This window comes from Ctenopharyngodon idella, chromosome 6, assembly GCF_019924925.1.
Source record: "Ctenopharyngodon idella isolate HZGC_01 chromosome 6, HZGC01, whole genome shotgun sequence".
Lineage (NCBI taxonomy): Eukaryota > Metazoa > Chordata > Actinopteri > Cypriniformes > Xenocyprididae > Ctenopharyngodon > Ctenopharyngodon idella.
In genome coordinates, this window is record NC_067225.1 from 23,416,189 (window position 1) to 23,434,205 (window position 18,017).

General features: G+C 35.6%; 1 protein-coding gene across 2 annotated transcripts in view; it reads right to left on the bottom strand.

Annotated features, from left to right (window-relative positions):
* The window catches only part of LOC127514767 (gamma-aminobutyric acid receptor subunit gamma-3), a 123,866-nt gene that overhangs the window by 17,051 nt on the left and 88,798 nt on the right, over positions 1-18,017 (bottom strand). For both annotated transcript variants that reach the window (XM_051897937.1, XM_051897935.1), the window contains exons 6-7: positions 2,946-3,083; positions 576-728 (exon numbers count right to left, since the gene is read on the bottom strand). In XM_051897937.1, coding sequence (XP_051753897.1) covers positions 576-728; positions 2,946-3,083 — 291 coding nt within the window. The remainder of the gene's footprint in view (positions 1-575; positions 729-2,945; positions 3,084-18,017) is intronic.

An 18,017-nucleotide genomic window follows, 5' to 3' on the forward strand; every position in this document is an offset into this window, starting at 1 on the left:
TGAGGACTCGGGCTCAAATTGATACAGTAAAACCGATGCCATTGTTACAGTTCGTATCAATGTGTATACAAGCGTTGAGGAAGCCTCAGGTATGGTAATGGACATTAATTTCCAACACACGCTGTTAGCCGTAGACCAATCACAACAGATTGGGCCATCTGACCAATCAGAGCAGAGTAGCTATCAGAAAGGAGGGGTTTAGAGAGACGAAGTCCTTGATCAAACAATTTCAGACACTGTGAGAAAAGAGGCGATGCTGCAATGCATATTATGAGGAAATTAAAGCATTTTTTGAGCTTGGATGCATATAAACCTTTTGTAGGAGACCTCCAAAGCAAAACTAGGCACCTTTAAAATGTTTAATAGGGGCACTCTAAATCTCTCCCAAAACTTTGTAGTGTGTACAGTACAGGGCCAAAGTAACTTATTGTAAAGTAAACATATTGTATGTCAAAGTGTCTTTAATACTGCTGTTTTTTTTTTTTTGTTTTTTTTTTTTTTTAAAGAAACACAAACATCAAGTCACACATGAATGAATCACACAAGGACCAGGTGTCTGTATTTACTGCATGTACCTAGTGCTGTTCTGGCTGGAGTTGCATCTTTTTTGATCCAAAAGGAGACCCAAGAGAGAACCACAGTAAGTATGCAGGGGATATAGGTCTGAATTGTGAAGTATCCCATTCTTCTGCTTAGGTCAAAATATACAGTCATCACCACATAGTCACCTAGAAAGAGAAAAAGATCTTGCCAATGAAACATCTCTAAAAAGAAGAAACCAATGGTGTCTCAAATACATTGTTGTACTTCTATGACTAAACTTTATTCATACATGCATTGACAATGCAAGTCTAACACTTCTGAAATGTGAAGGTCATTGTTGCCTTTATATTTTCTTTGAAAAGCCCTCCTGCCAGTTTTCATTTTTGTACTTTTTAAGAGACTGACCAACCTTGAAAATATCTTAGCTTGGATTTAATTGCAATGTTTTAGAATTTTTCTCCTTTCTTTACTGACATGGTTATATTTATATTTCAAGGCTATTTTTAAGTGAAATTTGAAATGGTACAAATAGAGAAATCTAGGTGTTAAGCTAATATGCAAAAACTCTCAATTGAAGAGATTCTTGAGCTATGCTAATATACAGTATAGTTACTCATTTAAACCTCACGGGCCTTATACTTGGCCTAATCTGAAGTTTTGAAATGTCTGGAAATGATCTTGTTTCTTTCATGTTGCACTGATATTGTGAACTTCATTATTAGTCATTATTACTGTTTTGTCTGGAGGCCTAAACAAACCTTTTAACTTTTCATTGTAGCCTACAGAAGTGTGAAGTTTTTTTTCATCATCCATACAGTGATAAACAGTTTCTATCCATTTTCACAGGCTGAGAGTAAACTGTGTGGAATTATAGGAAGAAAAAAAAAAACAATTAGACTGTACTAGGTCTTTTGATCTTTTTTCACATATTGCAAATCATTTTGTTTTAACAGTCAAAATGATTTGCAATATTTGGAAAAAGATCAAAAGACCTAGTACAGTCTAATTGGGTTTTTTTTTAAATTCATGTTGCAGTTCTCATATATAGACCTCTCGTATTGATCATTTGAAAAATGATAGGAACGCTACTGTGCTGTATGCAATTTTCATTTGTTAATATAATCAGTTTTACCTCAAAGCAAAGTTTGGTGCAATCTTTATCTCTCTCTGAAAATATGAAACATTACTTTATATTTTGATTTAATATAACTTCAATGTAAAATCAGTTTGCACCAAAAATGCCATTCTGCATCATTCTTGTATAACAGATTTGGTATATGAATATGAAGATATAAAATTTCTAGTTCAGTCCATTGACCATGTTCACACTAAGATTTACTAGGCCCTGAGAAAATGTCATCCAATAGTGCACGTACAGCAGTGCTTTAACTGAAGTGACATTTCAACTGCTTACAATCTTTGGACCCAGAGATTTCAATCTTAATGGGGGTCTATTAAGATACTGCAGGCGGGACACATACAGTACTAGAAATTATATCTATATTTTTACTGTCAAGCAAAACAACCTCATGTATCATCTTTGGTTGATCTAGTCGCTTCTATAGAGAGTAAAACCAACATTAAACAAATGCAAATGTCTGTCTACCAGAAAATACAATGGTGTGATGAATACAGGACAATAACAAGGATGTAAAGGTAGCTACATGAGAAAATAGGTCAACACTAGTTTAGCATAATTTAATAATGTAAATTAAAGGGAGATATTATATTGAGCATTTTTAATCATACTACATTGGATGAGAATACCTGGGTTAGAAACGTTGCTTTGAACCAAACTTTATAGCTCTAAAACTTACATTATGATATTTACATCACCGTTCAAAAGTGTGGGGTCAGCATTTTTAAAAAAAAAAAGAAATGAATACTTATAACTACTTATAATCCTTATTAATCAGTTATGCATTAAATTCAAAAAGTGACAGACTTTTACAATGTTACAAAAGTTTATTAATGCTGTTCATTGAACTTTCTATTAATCAAAGAATCATGAAGAAAAATATATCACGTTTCCCGCAAAAAATGTTAAACAGCACTGTTTTTCACCACTGTCACTGATAATAATAAAAAATGTTTCTGAAGGATCGTGTGACACTGAAAACTTAAGTAATGGCTGCTGAAAATTCAGCTTCACCATCAATAATACTTTAAAATATATTCAAACAGATAGTTATTTTAAAGTGTAATAATATTACACAATATTACATTTTTTTTCACTGTATTTTTATCAAATAAATTCACAGTATTTTTATCAAATAAATCCAAACTTTTGAACGGTAGTGTATATCAGCCTTCTAAAAAATTCTATTTATCAATAGCCAATAAATCATACTTTATTCATAACCATACTCTCATTAGATCCAAACAATATAGTAGAAAATTACCTGCTGTTGTCTTAATTATATCTGTGGTGTTCCTCAGGCCCATGAAGTCGAACTGGTAAAGTCTCCATGACTTCTGATCAGCCGCCTGCACCGAGTTCTTCCTCCACTTGTAAATCATTTCATCTCGTGGGTATCCATCTGTAATTACATAGAGCATAAGCTATTGACCCCTAGCGCCCCCTTCACTTGTGATGGATGCCTGAGTGCAGCCCAGTGCCAGGCATCGAACTGCAGCATTTGTCTCTAGCCCAGAGCATGCTAATAAAACGCACATCACAGGCACAGGGAAGACAATGGCAGAGAGAGAGAACAAGTAAATGAGAAGTTTGGTTCGATTATACACAGCATCCATCTTGATGCTGACACCCAACCTTGAGATGTATGTCTCTCGCGTACAACCTGTGGCCCAGAAAAGAGATTTGAAACAGCCTCTCTTGAGGCTCAGGAGCTTTAATCTTAAAATTGATCACCGTTGCTGCTCTTGCATCAATTATCCATGTCTCTTAAGCATTGCTAAGTGTATGATATTTCACACTCTTTTTTTTTAAATGTTGCCTTAAAGGGATAGTTCACAGAAATTAAAATTATGTCATCATTTACTTACGTTCACAAAAAAGAGAATTTTTAAAGACTGATTTCAATGTGATTAAACAAAAAGATGCATGAGTCTTCTGGAACCATACAATACTTCACCACACTTCAATACAATAGCCATACTTCTGAAAGCAACAGACCAATACTTAAATCCTTACTCACTGAAAAGCTTGATAAGTGCCTCTACTTGGCTAATTCATGAAAGAAGATGTGATGTAAGATTTGATTAGGATCTTTTCAATGAATCAGTTGATACAGTTCTTAAACTGTTCTTAAAGGGTTAGTTCACCCAAAAAAAAAAAAAAAAAATCTGTCATTAATCACTCACCCTCATGTCGTTCCATACCCGCAAGACCTTTGTTCATCTTCAGAACACAAATTAAGATATTTTTGATCAAATCCGATGGCTCAGGAGGCCTGCATTGTCAGTAAGACAATTAACATTTTCAATGCCCATGAAGAAAATTTCAAAACACTGCTTAATAAAGCTTCAAAGCTTTACGAATCTTTTGTTTCTAATCAGTGGTTCGGTTCGGAGCGTGTATCAAACTGCCAAAGTCATGCCCCCCCCAGTGGTGAACCATTGAAATTTTGAAACACATGCCTCGTTTACTGAAATCACGTGACTTTGGCAGTTTGATACACACTCCGAAACGAACCACTGATTAGAAACAAAAGATTCGTAAAGCTTCAAAGCTTCATGAAGCAGTGTTTTGAAATCGCCCATTACTAGATATTGTTGAATAAAGACGTTATTTTTTTTTTTTTTGGCGCACAAAAAGTATTCTTGTCGCTTCATATAACATTAAGGTTCAACCACTGTAGTCACATGAACTGTTTTAAATATGTCTTTAGTAGCTTTCTGAGCATTGAAAGTGTTAATTGTCTTGCTGGCAATGCAGCCCTCACTGAGCCATCGGATTTTATGAAAAATATCTTAATTTGTGTTCCGAAGATGAATGAAGGTCTTACAGGTGTGGAACGACATGAGGGTGAGTAATTAATGACAGAATTTTCATTTTTGGGTGAACTAACCCTTTAATTATTTGTTAACAACTCAGTACCTGTTCATTGTAATTGCATGGCAAAGAGAGACCAGAACAATTCTTTAAAATTAAGTAAGAAAGTAAGAAATTCATATAGGTTGGGGAAAAGAGAATTTTCATAGCTGCAAGGATGCTGATGTTCAAGCCATTTATGTTCCACATTGTCTTAAGATAGTTTAAAGAGTTTCTGTTATTAGAGCATTCTTTGATAAGTGAGTGGATGCACTTCACCCAGACAGCATGATTAAACTTTCACACAAATACATATTAATTCTGTTGAACACACACTGACCTGTGCTGTTAAATGGTAATCAAGACTAATAGCCATCTGAGGTAATTGTCATTCTCTTAAAAGATTAAGCACACTAAATATGAAAAAAAAATTGCTAATTTTGTTTTTTGATGAATTGAATTTCATTAAAACCTCCTTGGTGCTGCAGAGGGCATTCAAGTAGCAATGAAGATGGTCTTGATCACAATTGGTTGATGACATTTTTCACTAGTGAATAATAATCAGACAGATTTTTAAAATATATATTTGCAATGACAAGACAAATCTAAAGACAAATCACTAGAACTATTCAAAGTACGAAGTGTTTTATACTTACACTGTGCAATACTACTACTGTGTAATTTGGGGAGAATACATAGTGTTAATTTAGCCACAGCCGATGTTTCATAAACACCTGCTGGACATGCATTAAATTCACAATCCCGTTAATTGGCACTATCAAGAGCAGTAGTATATATATATATATATATATATATATATATATATATAGGGTTAAAGGAAATGGGGGAAAAACAAAACACTTTATTAATTGGCACAGAAATAAGCTGAAAAATCTTCATCCTCACTCTGAGTAAATCCCGTTGTGCCATCCCTGTGAACTTTGAGAAATAATTAGTAGTGTATTGTATAGAGTTTACAACTTCTTGGCTCAATCAGCCATAAAGAGGTTGCAAAGGATCAGCAAAATAGTTTCAATTAAAATTCTGTGTACACAATAGTAAAATAGATGCTGCCTCCAGATGATTTTAGGGGGTACCAGGGGGGCCAGAGCCGAAACTGTATTATCATTGTTTGAGTGTATGAATATAATAAATAAAGATATTTTTAAAAATATATATTTTTATTGGTATTATTGCTGGTAGAATAGTGAATAGTAGTAGTTTATAACTAAACTAAACTCTCAAACCCTCTTCATGTGGTATAACGGTCCAAATGAATGCTCAACAAGCGCCAAAAGCAAAATAAAAATTGGCTTCGGCAAGTAAATAAAATTTAGCTAATGGTAATTTGGATGGACTTTATTAGAAACTAACTGCTAAATAAGTGCATGGTTAAAACAGCGAGAACAATAGTCTGACCCTTGTTGTTTTAATCTGATGTTTAATCACGTGAACGAATCAAATTAAAGACATTCACTACTGTGCAAAAGCCAGCAGGAAACATTAATTTTTGCTTTTTAGATGTTGCTTAACAGTATATACTGTACGTGGCCTCTGTTAAACTCTGTTGTCACTCGAAGCAAAACAGTAAAAACACCTACAGCTGTTTTCCTTTCAATCATATTGTTGAACTGTTTGTTTCTCAGACATTATAAAAAGTAGCCAGCTGTGTCCAGCTTGATGCCACACTTCTGTTACATTATACTCAGTTCATTAGGTGGATGTGGTGATCTCTTTATGTTTCTTTTGATAATTATCCATGGTCAGTGTAAAAGATACATTCCTGCTCCATTTCATCCCAACAGTCGCCCTGCCACCCTCTGTCTCTGTCTCCGCCATATGCATTGTCCTTGGTTCATTACTGTATAACCCTTAGGTCATGATGGGCTAAAAGGTACAAGCAAATTCCACTTAATCAGAGGAAAAAATAGCCATCGCCATGGGAACCAGAACACCATTCATTGGCTTCAGTGGGTGAAGAAAGGAGTGCTGATGAATCACAGCATGCAAGAGCTTCCCGTGATGGTGGAAACATCAGGCAGCAGGAGGAAGACTATGAGATTTAAACCTAATAGGGTGTGTGGAGAATGCCTTGCTAGCACAACAAATAACTTTGTAATTTCATCATTCATCAACAAAGGAGCTTACTATTGATTTGTCAAAGACTAAATGCGAGTCATACATTCCAGTTTAAACATTCTGCCTCTGTCTGCCAAAGTGGCTGAGAATGTCATGGTCATGTGGGCAAAAAAAGATTTATGGCTCATCTTATGACCTGCAGCAATACCATCAAATAAGGAAAGAACAAACAGATTGATCTTAGTTTAACATTCAATCATTTTACACACACACACGCACGTACGCACGCACGCACGCACGCACGCACGCACGCACACACACACACAAGCACAAAACTGCACACTACAGCCTCCTATGGCATGATTTTTTTTTTTTTTGTATAGTAACTGGTTTTATCAGAGCAGGAGAGCAAAAGACTTATAGGGTATGCAGAGCTGGCTGGTTGGCTTTTGTGTCCACTGAGATTATTTGGCTAAAATCAGAGAGAATGCAATGACAGGCAGACCAGCTCTGAATGAACACTGTCAGAGATAAAACTACTTCTTTCCAAAATAATGGACAGTCTAAAAAACAACTGACATTGATATACACCATCGCTCAAAAGTTTGGAATTTTTAAGACTTTTTAAAAAACTTTTTTGAAAGACGTCTTTCATGCTCACCAAGGCTGCATTTATTTGCTCAAAAATACAGTAAAAACATTGTGTAATATTGTGAAATATTATTGCAAATTAAAGAATTGTCTTCAGTGTCACATGATCCTTCAGAATTTATTCTAATATGCCGAATTGGTGCTCAAGACCATCTTACCGTGATTCTTTTATGAATCGAAAGTTTAAAAATTACGCATTACGTAATCACGTGGGAAAGGTCACGCGTAATGTAGGCGGAAGTACTGCGGTAGGGCAAAAAACTCATTTTGTACTCTAACTTCAAAATCGTCCGACATCATTGTTTTACCTTTTTTGTAGAGGGCCTTTGAATTAATCTTTGCTCATTCGCTTTGTAGACACTTTCCAATGTGATTACATAATGCGTGGTACATCACAGAGCTAGTGCAAGATGAGCATTTGTGGTTAAAAAGTATATATATATATATATTTTTTTAGAAAATGACTGATCGTTTTGCTAGACAAGACCCTTATTCCTCGGCTGGGATCGTGTAGAGCTCTTTGAAGCTGCACTGATCTGCAATTTGGACCTTCAACCTGTTAATTAAATTAAGGTTTTTGAACTTAAATTTAAAACCTAAATTAAGATATCAAAACCTAAATTAAAACCTAAATCAAGGTATCAAAAACCTTAATTTCTTTTTGACTGAAGAAAGAAAGGCATCTTGGATGACATAGGGATGAGTAAACTATCAGGAAATTTTAATTCTGAAGTGAACTAATCCTTTAATGGCACAATTGATCAATTGAATGTGTCCTTGATTAAAAGTATTAATTTCTTTTCTTTCTCTTTTTAAAATTACTTACCCCAAACTTTTGAATGGTAGTGTATTACAGATTCCACAAAAATATTAATCAGCAAAAACAATGTTTTTAACATTGAAAATAATAAGAAATGGTTCTTGAGCATCAAATCGGCATATTAGAATGATTTCTGAAGGATCATGTGACTGAAGACTGGAGTAATGGCTACTGAAAATTCACAGGAATAAATGAATCCAAAAATGTATATTCAAATAGAAAACAGTTCTTTTAAATTGTAATATTTCACAATAGTATTGTTTTTATTGTATTTTTTTTTTTTTTTATCAAATAAATGCAGCCATGGTGAGCCACTTCTTTTAAAAACATTTTAAAAAATCTAAAAAACATTCCAAACTTTTGAACGGTAGTGATTTTTTTTTAAAGTTAAGTAAAAAATATAATTTTAGTTTTAGGGTCATGATGATAATATGTAATATTAATAATATTAATATGGTAATATGTCAAAGATGCTTGTGGAAAAAATAAGTAAGCAAAAAACAAACATGTTTCTCTGATGTTTAAAAATGAGATATTAATAATTTTCGATTAAAACATTCTTTCTTTTTGAAAAGCAGCTCCAAATACAATTTGAATAAAATCAGCATGAGCTCTATCTTTTGTTATTTGATGAACAAGAAGGGGGAGAAGAGAAATACAGCAATGAAAATAATCTTGAGTGACACCATTGATACAGAGATGTGGGGAATCATCTAGCAGAGTGGAGCTTTACATCTCACCAACAAAAGCAGAGCGAGTAAATTCTTTAGTCACACATTTTAAAAGAGATTGCAAAATCATCTCCTCTTCACTCAATAATCAGCACAGCTAGCATACAACATAAGCATGAATATGCACAGAGACAAAGTCACATTCAGACCAGCTGAGACATGGGTAAAACAATGGCTTTAGTCAAGGTTGGTGTGACAGATTTGGCCTTAAGTACTAAAGAAGAAAATAGACACAACGCTTATTGAGGAACAATGACTAGGGAGTTTTAGATGGGTTTCAGTGTAGCTGTGGGCCATACAGAGGACACAAGAAGGGAAAAGTTATAAAAATATGCACAGGCAAGGCAAAAACAGAAAAGAAATACGAGTAAACAATCAAAAAAGAAAAGAGTGAATCAAAAACACGCTGGTTGCAAAAGAGGTAATCTTGATATCAGCCTGGCTGTTGGAACTATAGTGCAAATATACATGAATATATCAATTTATGTACTGTATATTCAGTGACACTTCCTGCAGGTTATAATGTTACGCCAGTAGGTGGCGACAAGTGACTGTCTTAATGAGTGAATCATTGAATCATTCGTATTCATTCAAACATCGTGATTTATTCAGAAACAATTCAAGTAACTCTTTTTATCAGTGAGTCATTGAATCATTCACTTAACTGTTTTGTTCAAAAACGCTAATTCATTCAGGAATAAAATGCCCCCTACTGTGTGTTGCTTGGAAATGAGCAACAGTTCGGCTGTAGCTTCATTTGGAACTATATTCATTGGAGGATAAAAAAAACAAACAAAAAAAAAAACAAACAAAAAAAAAAAAAAAAAAACAGACCAAGCAACTGGCAACTTGCACAATATTCTTATTTACTGAACTGCTGTGAAAAAGCAATATCTCAGACACATATTTTCCAAGCAAATTACCACACATGTATCTGTAAGTAGTGTAACATGATCAGGATCTTTTGACCTGGCTCAAAGGAGGTAAATCATAAGTTATGACAGCATGTTAGCCCAGTTATTGATTAATGTGAGAAACAGTAAGAAACAAACATACTAAAACATTACTTTGTTTTAAAAAGTTGTGGGGACAGATGGGGGTGGGGAAACCACAAAATGACAAAGGCTAATAAATGGTAAATAGGTTATGCACAAATAAATTAACATGCAATCTTTATTTTAAACCAATTCAAGTGCTCAAAAGAACTTATGACCAATTTAATTTGGCAAGCTAGCAAGTCCTGCTAGCAAATTGTTCAGGTTTTCTGCAGATCTTCTGCCAGACAAATAACAGGCTATATCTGGACACTGATCAAACCAATAGGCAACTTTCAATAACACAGAGAATGAGAAATGAGCAGCTAACTGGCTTTAAATGTTCTAATCGTCAAAACTGACTGATTGATTGACTTTCTTCTGTGGAACACAAAACATGGGGTCAATGGGGTCCAATGTTGTTTGGACTTCTTTGGTGTTCTTTTGTAGAACACCAAAGAAGTCCATATGCTGCACATTGGAACACCATATTTGGTGTTCCAATGTGCAGCAACCTTACTAGGGTTGAGCTTTTATTGAGGGTCGGGCATTAATTTCATCAACTTTTGTTGTTTGTAAAATACTTTTTTGTGTGTTAACATGATCTTCTTAGTTCTACTTGAAGACTTTTTTTTCCCACTTCCCAGCAATACTTAATCATTAATCTTCATCAAGTCCTCTGACTTCTAGGTATTAAGAGATCAGCATGTGCTCTTTTAGTGCCTGTTGAAAGAAAGAGCTGTGTTTCAGACAGAAGAGGTGCATGATCAAAAGGCAATCACAGCAGTCCCCATCATCATTTAAAAATTCCCACTTTATTTAATGAACTGATTCTGTCCTAGATCAGCACTATAATTGGTGTCTGAGTGTGTTGCTCAATTTGAAACATAACATCCTCCCTTTGTTCAACTCACAATATTACTGATTGCCTTTTTAATCAAAGCTTGGAAATAGGAGAGTGTTACTTTTATTTTTAGTCAAATATACCACAGTATATACCATTTTCATTTAAAACTTTCAGCTGCATAAACTTTTTATCACCTTTTATTGCAAGCCTTTGATGATTCTATAAACTGAGTAAAGATAATGGGCAGGTCCTCTAATTTCACAGACCTTTTAAGTTTGTATTATGACAGTGATTTGATCCCTTAAATTACTTGAGGGAGCATTAAATAGAATGAGAAAAGATGTTTTGAAGTTGACAATTCTATTACAACATTAGAAACACTAAAAACATAACCATAGAGACGTAACCATAAGTGTATTGCAGATGATAAAAGAGTGGAGAGAGCATAAAACAAATTAACAGAAGAATGGGAACAAGCTTAGAATTTCCTAATACTGACACAAAAAAGACAAGGTTTATTATGATTTATGTGCTGCACAGCAGAAGCGAAAAGCTGCTAAATAAGCTGCCAATCAACTTGATTTTGGAAATTATTATAATCTTGTGAATTGCATTTTTCCATACTGCTTAGTCCCTTCCTAATTTCCAAATCTCTTCGTCATTTTATGTCACCTGTCGCTTCTTTAGTCTCACACATTATTGAGAACATTATTGTAAGCAAATTATTCCCTGGAAGCTTCTCTGTTAATAACCCCAATATCCGTCAAGATCTGTTTTTGACCATCCTTTGAAAATGACCAATAAATGATCTGGCATGTCTGAGTGGAAGTGCCATCAGAGCATGAAAGCGTTCATAATGGTAATGTCTTCCCCTCCAAGCGAATCCATGAAACGAAGTCAAAGCAATTCGATGAGTTAATGGCAGTAAGGTGATTCTGTGCGGCAGGAAAAGCAGCTCCCATCGGTTAGGGCCACAAAAGGTGGTTTTTGCAGGAATTGCAAGCACACGCAGCACTTTCCCACCTTTTAAATGAGTCTGAACACTCCATCTATCTTCATTACCGACTGTACAGAGTTTCATGACCAAAGACTTTTCAACAGGTCTCCAAACAGTATTTGGGTCATACTGCTTGATGGATTTGATGCATGTTGCATGGACACAACCAGGTATTGCTTTATCTGAATAATGTGCCTTTGTAGTGACCATTATATGAAAAGTGTGTAAATATTTGTTCCATTTGAATTCTGACTTTTCTGATTTGTTTATTCTTCCACTTCAACACAAATCACACATTGCTGTGATGCAATGTGTATAGCATCTAGCATTATTTTTTTTGCAGATGTCACTTTGTATTCTGAATAATGACACTATTGTCTTGAATAACGACACTATTGTCTTCTGTAGTGCTGCTTATCATTTTCACTGGCCACAATTTTGACATCAATATCATAGGGAAAAATTGCCATATAGACATTTTTAATATTATCTCATAATTTGGCAGCAGGTATATTAGGCTGCTGTCACTTTAAGACCTGACGCACGAATCCATTATACTGTTACACATGCGTTTTCTTTCTCAACTGTTTATGTTCACTTAAAACATAACTGACTGTGTTTACATGGATACTTGCCAAGACCAGCATTTTGACATTATTTTGTGTGTATTTGACTGTTTAAGTGCAATAAGCAGCGTAAAAGAACTCAATTTAGTACTGAGAGGTGGCTTTATGTGCGCTTTATGTGTGAGCACAAAATCTGTGGGAATGAGTAAAATTATGTGCAATACGCGCAATCCCACACCGAAATTCAAACCCTGTAAAACCAACAATATCCATCCGGAGCAAATGAAACAAGTGAGTGAGGGGAGGCGGGTTTGTGTGTCAACTCGCTGTCGGAGAGATGAGAGAGCGAGAAAGCTGGTATCATGTATCTATTCTGTGGAAAATGAGTATTGAAAGCATTTCAAATATTTCAGTATCGATATAGAAAAATTGATAATTTTGACAGCACTACATTGCACTTAGTTTATTATTTCAGATGCCTTTTTAAAAGACTACAGTTGAAAAAAGTATATATTATATATAAAATTCAACCCACCAAAGTGGCTAGTAGGAGTGACTGCATTACATGCCAGTTAAGAGTGAGGCCTGCATCCTTTTTTCCGACTTCACTTCACTGTCCAATGAAATAAAAGACAAGAAGCCCAAAAATATATAAAAAATTATGCCACTTTAATGTCATTAGATAGTGAAAGGTCATAGCCAGGAGGCAGGTGCTAAACACAGGTAGAAACGTGCCCACTTTACTCGACAGCTTGTTTCAACTGGACCAGAGCGGACAAACCTGATGCCTGGTGCCAGGTCTGTTAAACACCTGAAAGCTCCTCATTCCCTGCAGGGCAGGTACAGACACAATGGCTGGGGAGCATTTCATTTGTCTGTTTGTTTACGCACACAGAGACTATAGCACTGTATGTTTGAGTCTGTTAAATATGCTTTAGAGGACAAGCTGCTGTGCTGGGCAGCGAGGTGTGAAATATTAAAATAATCTTTCTGGCAAATTGCTCCTCTCGGGTGCAGATGGGGGACCATTTTCTCTGTGACTGATACAGGGGGAGGCATTTCAGTCCGAGTACGTTCGCTCCTATGTGGCCGCTAACATGAAAAGGTCTGCAAGGTCCTGCCTGATGGGCATTAACCTTCATTTGCATATCAATTGAATTTAAAATGCAAGGCTTGGAACCCAGCGCTGGTTTCTCAAAAACAAATGGCAAATGCAGCAGGGAAATGGAAGAAAGTAGCTTAGAGAAAGAAAAGGTCTGAGGGTGTCCTGAAGCTTGAGGGATTGCTTAATATGGCTCATTCTCCTTTCCTCAACAGTGAAAATTCGGCCCTTTACTGTGTTTTAGAGGCCCTACGGAGAAAGTTTGGCCATTAGACAAAGAGAATTAAAATTATCCCTAAAAAAAAAAACATTACTTACATCCATTGTCAAGAAGCCTCAACTGAATTACATCATCATATAATACCTGGGGCTGGTTGCATAAACTACTAAGACTAGTCTTACAAGTTAGTCATCACATTTCCTCAGGTTAATCTCGGCCCAATTAAATGGTAGTTCTTCAGATTCAATATTTAAATCAACTAGCTAAAGAATATAAATGACTAGCATGGTCATGTAAAACCAGTTACAATCAGAAGGGTATCACTTTCTGCTACAATTAAGTTATCAGGAATATCCCACCATTGTATTACATGATTCATGGTAGCTCATAATAGTATGTTGATTAATATCATAATTCATCTGAACACTTAAGTGTCCCACTTTAGTGAACATGTTGAGTTAAAGGGGAACACTACCTAAACAGATCTTCGCAAATGATTAAATACAGATATATTCCATCTTCTTGGTTTCGGCCATAATGTCATGCTCAATTGACAATCTAAAAGAAAAAAAAGAATAATACAGACCCTACTGGCAATTATAAATGGCTGTTACGTGTCATTATCCTCTGATATTTAAAGGGAAATTGATCATTAAATTTTTATTTATGTGATTATTTATCCCCCTGATGTCCAAGTTTTGTTGAATCCAACCTGCTCAGTGCAAAAATTACTGCCTGATATTATACATCAGGAAAATGTTACAAATTTTAAGCATATTGTACACAGGAGGACCACAACTTCTGCTGTGCATCTGCATCTTATGGACCAGTGCCAAGGACAGAAGTGTACAGAGGCAAAACAGAGAAGACAGATGGTTTCCAAGGCATAAAGGGTGTCATGTAAAGATGCATCCCTGCACAGTGAGGAGAGGGTTGGTTGGTTGGTTGGTTGGGGGTGCAACGACATCTTATGAGCTACTTACAATGCCGTCGTGACATCTCTACATTGGCATTTCGCTCCAATTCAAACTCACACAGCGATTGTGATTCACAGCATCAGACAGGTGATTCCCTCAGTGATCTAAATTCATGCCTTCACTGAAGCAATTCCCGCAGCAATCTGGGAGTTGCGTGACATGATAAGGTTAAATGCTGGGGATATTCCCATCGTTCTACTACTAATGAAGCCATCTTCAAACCATGAGTAATAACTCATGTTGTATTGAATGAGCTCTGTCTGAAATTAAGATTCTCCTGCAGAAGCCTGAAAGACGGCTGAAAAGGGTGAGTTTCTGAACACTGTCACTCTACAAATACCAAGTCATTCAAGTTTGCCAAATCACCTGTGAATGCTAAATTGTCAAGGAGTATTTAAATCTTTTTATTTCTATATAAAGGCTGACCATCTGTTTGTTTCCCCTGATGGTACATCTATCATTATGAGGACATTGGTTTTATACTGAGCTAATGACATTTTCGAGCCCCTACCCCTAAACCCTAAACCTACCCATCACAGAAAACACTTGCCATTTTTTGAATAAAAAAAACAAAAAACATGTTTTTTTTTAAAGCCATGTTTACGTTGTAATACCAATGTCATTACACACATTTGTGTCCTCACAAACCATATATAGAAGAACACACACATGCACATGTGTTTCCATCAACATAATAATTTTTAAATTATACAAATGGTATATTCTATATCCCAACCCTACGCTAAACATAACCATCACAGAAAATATTCTGCATTTTTACATTTTCAAAAAACATCATTTAGTATGATTTTTTTATAAGCTGTTTTTCTTGTTTAAAGCATAAATTCAATTAATTTTGAAAAATTAAAGTCTCAGAAAACAAGACTTAATTTCCTATCATTTTGCTTCTAAAGTAAATGTCTCTTGATTTAAGTTTGTACTGGAAAATGAGACAAAGGTGGAATAAAATCATGTTTTGCAGTAAAAACTTTATAAATAAATGTGTTCTGCTCTAAAGATGGAGTGGAAATAATTGAATGCCCCAATTTAGAACAGATAAAAACCTACACACCAGAATTCATAATTAGTAACAATTAGTAATTCAAAGAAACAGACCACAAGTCTAAGATGCATGGTCATCAATTTACTAATTAAGTTATAAATGAAAGTGTACAACAGAAAGTGTATGAAAAGTAGCAATAGCAAGCATAATGATCCATTTAATATATCAATGCTTCTTCTAGACAGCAATACAACTAAAAGTAGATGAATAGAGACTTTTACTTACAGTCTCCTGATTGTCAGATGTTTCTCCTCTAGAGCAGCCATTTTTGTATACCTCATAGCCCCATCAGTAAGGATCAAGTACCTCTTCATCGACACCAAAGCAAAAATGTGTTTCTTTGAACTCGTATTATACCGCATACTATTTAGCATTATCATTAGCATAACTACAATGACCATTATTAACATTATTCCCTTTGAGTGAACACTGTTGCAGAAATATCTAGATATGTGTGTATATATCTCATGAAATAATCATGATTCAAATAAGTCATATATAAGTCATATTATCCACTTTATATATTTATATATTTAAATTTTTCAAAATCTTTTCAAGAACCCCTGGAACCTGCTTTAGTACCTCCTGGGGAGAAAGAGATATCAACAATGACACAAACTATTTGCCAAAAGAACTAAAAGTCTGAGATAAAAAGTCTCCATGGCAATGAAAGAGCAACCCTCAAATATTTCTAGATGTAGGACTTTCTTCAGCGTTTCAACTCAAAGTCAAGCTTTCAGACATATTACAAATCAAATCAAAACTAATTATCAGCAATGATAAATCTGCTAATACTTTCCAACTCCCTATATCTTCTATAATGCAATCATTAACTGTATAACATTTATTATAACAGGTTTCTCTCAATAAAACTTTTTTTTTTTTTTTTTTGGAAGAACATCTTTGCTTAGTACTTTCCATACAATCTCTAATAAAATTACTGTTGAAATGGTGTAACACATATAGTAGCTTTCTGTAAATGGATGTTGGTACGGTATGTCATTCTGAGCATGGCTCCACAAATGAGTATGAAAAAAACATTTTGAGATGAGCAGAGAGCCTTGATATGTGTTAGGGGGTAGAAACAGAGGCTAGGTGAGAAATAAAAGTGAGAAATCATTACACAGGGACACAAACTTTTCCAATTTACTTATGTCCTTCTTTGCCTGGACTCTTAACACCACAGATGCATCACCCATTACCCATCACCCTTGAGTAATGTCACTCATGACACCCTTCTAATGAAGCCAGCTTTCAAGAGCCCATCGGACATGCAGAGTAATTACCAGCCTATCCGTGCCCTTGGCGTATACATGCAATGAAATCCATGGCCTAGTTTCTATGTAAGAGAATATAGGGAGAGCAAAAAAGAGATATTACATCATAAAGCATGAAATCCTAATCAGCTGTGACACATTCCCTACAGCAATACCAGGTCTACCATCAGAACAGCGCACTTGCAATATTATCCATAAAATCCAATTTTACAGGCTAAATATCACTTCTGATTGTCTTTCTCAGTTAAGAGGGTCATTTCGTACATTTTCCCCTTATTTTTTCCCCTGAAGTCCATATATAATGTAATTTCTTTTATGCCAAAACAGTCATTATTTTGTTTTTCATTGGCAATTTCCTTCCTCTTGCACCTTTAAAATTATGCAGTACATTTCTTTTGCTGCTGAGACTCCAATATAAACGCCCCTTTCACATGTGAAATATTGCCAAATAGAGTTTGAATTGCTTTTGTGGCAAGTCTGGTTTACTTGCTATTAATCGAAACATTGGAAGAAAATCAGGGGAGTGAGGTTTACCTGCACAGCTCTTACTAGCCGGCATCTGTTATGCTCACCACCCTAAACCTCAATCCCATCCGGGTCACGGCACCAATGTAACTGGTCCTACTCAAGAACCGGTGTCTCCAGCATGAGAGGCAGGCGTGCTGACAAGGACAGTAAAGGCCGCAGTCTCTAACTTCAGTCGCTAATCCGCCTCTTGAGGCCAGGGGAGTGAGGTTTACTTGCACAGCTCTTACTAGCTGGCCTCCATTACACAACACTCAGGCATGTGCGCAGATAGACCCCAAGTGGTGCTCAAGCACCTGCCCTTTAGGCCTCTGACTAGACAAGTGCCCTTTTTGCAAGACATTTTTTTATTTTAGTTTTTGTTTACATCTGTTGCATCAATTCTCAGTGTGCGCACAACAATTTATTCTTATTCTTAACAACACACTCCAACATCCCTTGTCACAGCTACCACAGCACTCTGCAGAGCAGGCATCTCCCGGACCTGCCTTTATTGGTGACAGTAACAGCCAGGTAACAATCGTGTTTGCCCTAAACTTCAGCACTGTTTGTCAAAGCTGTAAAATTAAACCACTATTAAACCACTGTTAC